The sequence below is a fragment of the Phoenix dactylifera genome, chromosome 11, assembly GCF_051530095.1.
Source record: "Phoenix dactylifera cultivar Ajwa chromosome 11, Ajwa_hap1_PhDact_Kaust_v1.1, whole genome shotgun sequence".
NCBI classification, from domain to species: Eukaryota; Viridiplantae; Streptophyta; class Magnoliopsida; order Arecales; family Arecaceae; genus Phoenix; species Phoenix dactylifera.
This window is the reverse complement of record NC_143200.1, coordinates 18,555,746-18,563,492: the sequence shown is the minus strand read 5'-3', so window position 1 is coordinate 18,563,492 and position 7,747 is coordinate 18,555,746. Positions and strand designations below refer to the sequence as shown.

Genomic DNA, 7,747 nt, shown 5'->3' with positions numbered 1-7,747 from the left:
AGGAAGGAGACGGTCAGCCACGTCCTACTATAGTGCTCCCGAGCCATTCAGATCTAGAGGCGTGCATCCTTTCTCCTGCCGAGGCTCACTGAGTCTGCAGAGGATTTACTTCGGCACATAAGGACCGCCATGTGGGCTCCGAGTTCTACTGGCTGGGGTGTTGCTGGTGCTTATCTAGCTAATCATATTTGGCTGGATAGAAACGATAGAGTCTTCGAGGACAAGAGAGTCCCCTTGAGGGTTTTGGTGGATAAAGCTATCCATTAGGCCGCCGAAGTCATGAAGCTACCATGACTGTTTCATCTGAGTTGGCTAGAGACATCTAGATCTCCCCCTCTGCTGGTATATCACCTAGATATGTCCTCAATCCTGGGAGCCCCTACCCCTTGGCCACCTAAAAATAAACTTTGATGGTAGTCTGCCAGTTGGCGAAGACTGTTATGGTGTTTCTTTTGTGATTAGGGACCATGAGTCCAAGCTGATTGTGGTGGGAGGGCGGCGTACTTTCAAGACTCAATTTCGGAGGCGGAACTTCGGGCCGTCTGAGAGGAAGTCTCCTATGCGAGGTGAGTACTGGAGACTAGGAGCATCATCATGGAGGGGGACTCAGAGGAGGTGATTGAGCGGATTCTACAGGAGGGGTCGGGAGTGTTTGACCACCCGCTTTTAGATGACGTCCGGAGGCTGTTGAGGGTGTGTGATACCTTTCAGGTTGTGCATGTGTTCCGAAAGGCAACATAGCTGCTAACTAGATCACTTTCTTTGCTGCTCACCATTCTGAAGAAGTTCTCTTAAATCTGTTTTGTTTCCATTCCTCCATATCTGTGGAGTATTTTGTTTATTGACTCTGATAATAATGCTCATGCAAGACTAGTATAAGCTATCGATGTACAAAAAAAAAAAAAAAAGAAGAAAGAAAGAAAAGAAGAAGAGATGTCTTGAAAGTGTGAAAGTTTGCATGAAAGAAATCTCAGTCTCTTATATAATTTCAAGGATCCAAGATACAGTATTATTCATCCTTGAAGTCTGATTATTTGAAAGATCTCCATTCTCTTATTCAATTACGGGAGATAATTTGCCGCCAGAATTGGTAGCCAACCATCCCAAAGTTACATTTGCCTATCGACTACGCAGATATTAACCATATCCAGTTCTAACGTGTCCCTGTCGTTTTGTGGGTCCCAGCTGACTCAATTCTAAGCCGGTCAAAAGATTAAATTTTTTTTTTCGGCAATGATCTTGCTGTTAGCCGCCCAACACAGATCACCCTGCAAGGCTAAAACACCAAATATCGGTGGAAACGAACAGTGCCTGTTACTTTGGCGTCCATCCAACTGACGGTCCAGATTGGCCGCAAGCGCCAGACCGTCGTGATCAAACGGCGACAAGTCACTGAAAATAATAATAATAATAATAATTATTATTATTATTATTTTTATCATTACTATAACTATTACTATTACTATTATTGAAAAGAAAAGCTATCCTCCTCCCTTCCGCCTTCGTGCCTTCAGGAAGCCGTCCAAAGGATTAGAGTTTCGTCCTTCCTTCCTCTTCACAAACCCTAATCCTAGCCCAAGCCGAGGATTTCCGCGATGGAGCCCGGTGGCGGCGGAGAACGAGGCGGGTTCCACCGCAACGAGGCCATCTCCGCCGTCCAGGACGAGGAGCAGCTCTACGGGGAGGACGAGGACTACGAGGACCTCTACAACGACGTCAACGTCGGCGAGGGCTTCCTCCACGCCGTCCACCGGAGTGACGAGCCCGGCGGGTATCCGAGGGAGGACGGGAGCAGGTGCAACCCTGCTCCGCCGCCCCCTCTGCTCCCGCCGTCGGGGGATGCGCCGGAGAAGGTCCAGATCCTCGGGATCGCTGGCGACACGAAGATCGAGAGGCCGGTGGATGGATCTGGTGGCTTTCATGCGCAAGGATTCCGGGGAGGTGGAGAATCGGCGGTGGCGGTGCGGCCCCCGGCGCTGCCCCCGCCCGTGGCGCCGCCGCCCGGTGGAAGTAGGCCTGAGTTAGGGCAGTCTTCTGGTCGACCCAGCGAGATCCAGGGGCAATCGAGGACCTCTGGCTATGGGAACGAGGGTTATCAAAGGCAAGGGGGTGGCTTTGGAGGTGAGACGAGGCAGGGAGGAGGCGGGCCAGCGGGAGGAGGGAGCGTTAATGGTGGAGGAGAAGGAGCTGGAGGGACGACTCTCTTTGTGGGGGAGCTTCTCTGGTGGACGACGGATGCTGATCTCGAGGCAGAGGTCAGCAAGTACGGGCAGCTGAAGGAGGTGAAGTTCTTCGATGAGAAGGCGAGCGGGAAGTCGAAGGGGTTCTGCCAGGTCGATTTCTATGATCCAGTGGCCGCTGCAGCGTGCAAGGAGGGAATGAACGGGCACGTCTTCAATGGCCGGCCCTGTGTCGTGGCGTTTGCATCGCCGCACACTGTTCGTCGGATTGGAGAAGCTCAACTCAAGAATCAACAGATGGCAGCCCAATCGTCAGCACCGCCTCAGAAGGGGAGAGGAGGGGGAGGGGGGCCGATGGGTGGGAATTATGGGAGGGGTGGTGGTGGTGGTAATTGGGGGAGGGGTGGCATGGGGAATCGAGGACCAATGGGGAATATGAGGAACAGGATGGGGCCTGTGGGTGGCAGAGGAATCATGGGAAACGGCGGCATGGTTGCTCCACCTCCACCGATGCTGCATCCTGGTGCTATGCTTGGTCAAGGTTTTGATCCAACTGGTTACGGAGCAGTGGCTATGGGGAGAATGGGTGGTGCATATGGAGGCTTTCCTGCAGGGCCAACGACAGCTCCATTCCCGGGATTGATGCCTTCATTTCCTCCAGTTGTGGCTCCTCATGTGAACCCGGCCTTCTTCGGGAGGGGAGGGATGGCCGCTGGTGGTGGTGGGATGTGGCCAGATCCAAGTATGGGTGGATGGGGAGGTGAAGAGCAGTCAAGTTATGGGGATGATGCTGCTTCGGACCAGCGGTATGGAGAAGGAAGCCATGGGAAGGATCGAGGTCCTGACCGGGATTACTCGGGGGTTTCAGATAGAAAACATGACAGAGAGAAGGACGTGGGTCCTGGGCAGGAATGGTCGGAGAGGAGATATCATGATGGAAGAGAAATGGGTAGGGAGAGGGATCGTGATTGGGAGAGAGACAGGGAGAGGGAGAGGGAGAGGGAAAGAGGGAGGGACAGAGACAGAGAGGGGGCAACAGAGAGGGAAAGAGAGAGGGGGAGGGAAAGGGATAGGTATCGGGATGACAGAGACCGTCATGGAGATCACTACAGGCAAAAGGACCGTGAATTGGAGCGTGATGATGACTGGAATAGAGGAAGATCATCGATGCAAAGAAGCAAGTCGCGGGAGATTGAGCATTCGAAGAGGCGGCGTTTTTCACCTGAGTAAGATGGGGTGTTAGCAAATTCCTTAGTTATAAAGGAGATCAATGATTTGTGGGCAAGCATGTCAGTCACTCCTATTTATGGTTTAGACTTTTAGTAATTTCATGCCCATCGGACATGTGCAGAGGTTGCTTGCAGGGACCTGTTGTAGCTATCATTTTAGACATGTAAGTTTTCTTTGTCGCTGACATCTGTGTCTTTAATTCTTATCTTGTTTGTAATCTTGCTTTGTGACTGATGTGCTTGATGACACTAATGCATCTTGTAACCTTTTCGTGCAATTTTATGCACGATGTAATTGTACTTTATTAAATTAATTTATTCTCAATGCTCAGTGCATTCTTTATGCATACAACCTGAAGTTTCTTCAATGCCAATCTTCTAATGGTTTAGATTTCTGATACGACTAACCCAAATACTGCTGATATATGAAATTCCTTTCTAGGGATGGTTAGTTATTTTTATAAAATGTTTGAGAACCTTTTTATTATAGGTTGCTTGGTCCTGTAACTTTTATTTTGGTCTGAGCAGCAATTGCTAATTGCACAATCTTTTATGTGTTTCATCATTGTTCTGTGGCTTTTTCCTTATGTTTTATTAGCATTGGGTGTTTAGATGTATGGCACTTGACTTTCATCAAGTACACAAGAATCGTTGATAGCCTTGTCTTATAATGGCAACTTTTCTATCCAATGATTGGTCATTCTTTGTACTATCATATTCAAGGACAGCAAAATCATTCTGAATCGTCCGATTTGGTGCGTATTGAGCTGCACTAGTGGTGGACAGGGACAATTCTGTCAAGCAAAATAAGAAACTGGCGATGGAGGGGGAGGCAGAGAGAGAGAAGAAAAGAGAGGAAAAGAGAGATAAGGGGTAGGGAGGAAGAAGGAGAGGAAGAAAGATAGAGGGAGGTTGGCAAACGGCCGACAAAAGGCCGCGGAGGGGTGGAGGAGGGGCTTTGCCTCCAATTCTCCTGTTTCATTCGAAACAGGGGTCCTATAGGAGGGCCTCTTTTTATTTTTGAAGATTTTAAGTGAAGTCGGCAAGCCTTTTTCACCGACCTCCGCCAAATGTTTGCCACCCTCTTTCTCTCTCCCTTCTCTTTCTTTTCCTCCCTTCATTCTCCCTCTCCTCAACTGTCTCTCGGGATGCGCTCTGGTTGCCTCCATCGGTCTTCTCCCTCTCTCTCCTTCCCTCCCTCCTCCTCTCTCTCTCCCTCCCTCCCTCCCCCCTTCTCTCTATCTCTCTTTTCGTCTCCCTTTCACCCTCTCCGCCGCCCTCTCTGCTGTGTCTATATGGGCCCGGCATAAAATGGCAAGGGGGGTGTACTAAACCATGCTGCTGGCAATCGGTCTGGGCCTGGGTATTGGCACACTGATCCCTGATCATATTATATATGATGTCCATAGTTATGAGGGTGCTAACTGTGTGCCTTTAGGTTTTAAAGAAGAGGACATGCCATACTGTTGGTTTATTTCTGTAATTTTGGCTGCAAAACATTTCCTTATATCTCTTTTTAATTCAAACTTGACTTTGGGAAGTTTGACATGAGCTGGAAACATTATGAAAATTTTATGATTGTTATCTTCTGGAACTATAAGTACGTTTATGGTTAGTTTGTTGGATATTTTCAAAGATAAAAGAGAAATGATAGAAGTAGAGCCTTTATGATAATGGAATGGAAAGTTGGAGACCGGAGGGGTCACTGAGAGGCCCCTAAGTTGATGGGTAAACAGTGGAAAAATGCCCTAATCTATGAAATGTGTTGGACATATATGCATCCAAAGATGGTGAACATCTGAAAGGCGATAATTATTATTTAACAAGGTGCTAACAATTAAAGGCAAATGGGGCGCTTATATAAGTATACATGAGGCTGATAATTGACATGACCGTGGTAATTGTAATCTTGTCTCCTAAAGAAATGGTCTGAGAGGAAGCTTTATTGTCGTAGAGATGAGAACCCATTTTGATCTTAGAAGGTTAAAATTTTTGGCTTTGGTTGACCAAAACCTGACAAGAAAAATGATGAGACTCTTACCAAATGAAAAGAAAAATGAAGGTACAGGCCTTCCACTTCTCAAGAAAAGCCCATCAATTCCATCCAGTTGTAGTGCTCTCTTATTACTAAGTTAAGTTTAAATATTTTGTCCCGTAATTTATACTAAATATTTTTTTATGTATATGTGCATAAATGCTTTGACTGTAGTCAACATTCTTTTTTGCATTGATGGGTTTCTTCGATTGCGTGTCATTGGCTACTAGCATGTTGAGTTATTGCAAATGTCTTTTTTTCGTTTTTATTTTTGCAGAGAGTGCAGAGACTTGAAAGTGCCTCTAAATGTTGCTAATTGACTTGTGCCACAATATCTGTGGGTCAATTTAATTTAGATGAGGGTAATTTAGAGCATTTATTGGAGCAACATTGAACTGAAACTGGTTTTCTGATGTATTGGCTCCATGCAACTTAGACAATATATTCAGTTGCAAACAATCGAAAAGATCATATATTGGTCAAGGACGAATTCAGTTACCTTGAAGAGTGCTACTGTTACCATCACCATTATTTCTTGCTTTATGAAGTTGGGCTTGCCGGCTTTGCAGCATATGGAGAAGTTCCTTAAACCCTGTTCTGTTTGACTTATGTTGTGCTTGGTTCAACAACTGACATAGGTTGAATCTTCAGAAAGAATTGACTGTATTTCATTTGTTGCTCGCTAGAGACAAGGGCCTACATCTTTTAAATATCAAAATTTCTGTTTAAAATTGGCATGGTACCTGGAAGAAACATTCAGAAAGCAGAGGGGCTGGATGTTAGAACTTGTGGATCACCACATTACTCTGTAAACTGAAGTTATGGAGAAGTATAGGACATCAAGTATGACCAAAGTGACTACCTTGGTAATTCATCTGTGGAAATTTTTTGAGGACCTAAAACCAAGAACTCCATTGGGTTTAGGATTGTCCAACAAGGAGATTACAGGTAGAGTAGCTCTTAACAAGCTTTAATGTTATTGAATTAAAGTACTTTTGCAAAAAATCACTAGTACTAAGTGGATAATCCAAATTATGCAAACGTTGTTTTTTCATCTAATCCATCACAATGCGAAGGGTAATTTCTGCACAAGCTTGTATTGGCAGGCAGTTAGGATTTTCACATCCACAAGGGAAATTTAATTTTCAACAACTTTATGGCAAAATCTTCTTTATGTATCTAGTGGATGAATTGTTAACTTGCTTAGATTGATGAAGAAAATGATTGGACCTTGGGGAACTTATGTTTGACTTGATGGATTTATGAGCTTGGGAAACAACACAAGTCATGTTTTTGATGAATATGAGCTGGGATACAGTTGTACTATGCACCTGAAAGCCGGTGGCATCTTCATGCCAGTGCCGTGCGGTTGGCACCTTCATCAACAAATTGAAATTACAACTGAATAATGATCCTATGTCCATTTTTGATGTGTTCTTGCTTGTTACTTCATAAGCTCCTCCTCCATCAGACTTGTTCCTGTATTACCTTGTTCTATTTCCAGTGTCCAATACAGATCTTGTTTTGCTTTATTAAGAAAGGATCGCCCATTACAGTGCCATATTAGTCCATTTTTATTTGGAGTGTATGATATATGGTTTTCGTTTTTTGCTTTTAAGATTCTTCGGGTTAGACTTGTGTTCATCTTTATTGTATTTCTTGTCCTCGATTAACTTTATTAAGAAATAATTCATTGGTCTCAGGCTCCTTAAAACTGGATTCTATATTTTGATCGACTTTACGCTTCTTGCATGTTCTTTTGTTTTACTATTGAATAAATCTGATATGCTGACGTTCACCACTTTATGGATGCAGATAGAAGAGCAGTTGGAAATGGTTTGGCTACAATAGCAGGTCCCTCTTTGTTGAATGGATGCAGGTCTTCTTCTGAGCTTACAAATTGAGTGAGTGATGTGAATGATGCATGTATTTTCCTCCAAAACAAATTTAGTAACTGTATTTTGGTTCGAAATCTTCGGAATGCATTGAAGTGTTGTAAGAGATTTCACTGCACCTGTTTAAGTTAAATGACAGGAAAATGATCTTGCTGATTTACACCTGTTAGCACAATCTCTGACCACGCACTTTCAGAAAGTGATGGTGAGATAGATCTTTGGTCGGTACCGGTAGAAAAAGATGCTGTTCTTGAGGTTTCAGATTTTGTTTGCTTTTTCCTTTTTAATAAATGATGATGATGAAGGAATTTGCTGAAGGCATGGCCACAGATGCATGGGTCCCCTTTGCTTGATGTATGATAAATGTATGCAAGACTCAAGGTTTTTTTGGAGTTAGCAGGGTGCCCA

The 7,747-nt window shown here is 44.8% G+C and overlaps 1 protein-coding gene across 1 annotated transcript; it reads left to right on the top strand.

Annotated features, from left to right (window-relative positions):
- The first annotated feature begins 1,490 nt into the window (after window positions 1-1,490).
- LOC103721305 (uncharacterized) lies at window positions 1,491-7,499 on the top strand. The gene is made up of 2 exons (XM_088707040.1): window positions 1,491-3,573; window positions 7,260-7,499. Exon 1 carries the CDS (start codon window positions 1,596-1,598, stop codon window positions 3,408-3,410), a length of 1,815 nt encoding a protein of 604 aa, XP_088563166.1. The 5' UTR covers window positions 1,491-1,595; the 3' UTR covers window positions 3,411-3,573; window positions 7,260-7,499.
- Window positions 7,500-7,747: the final 248 nt, after the last annotated feature.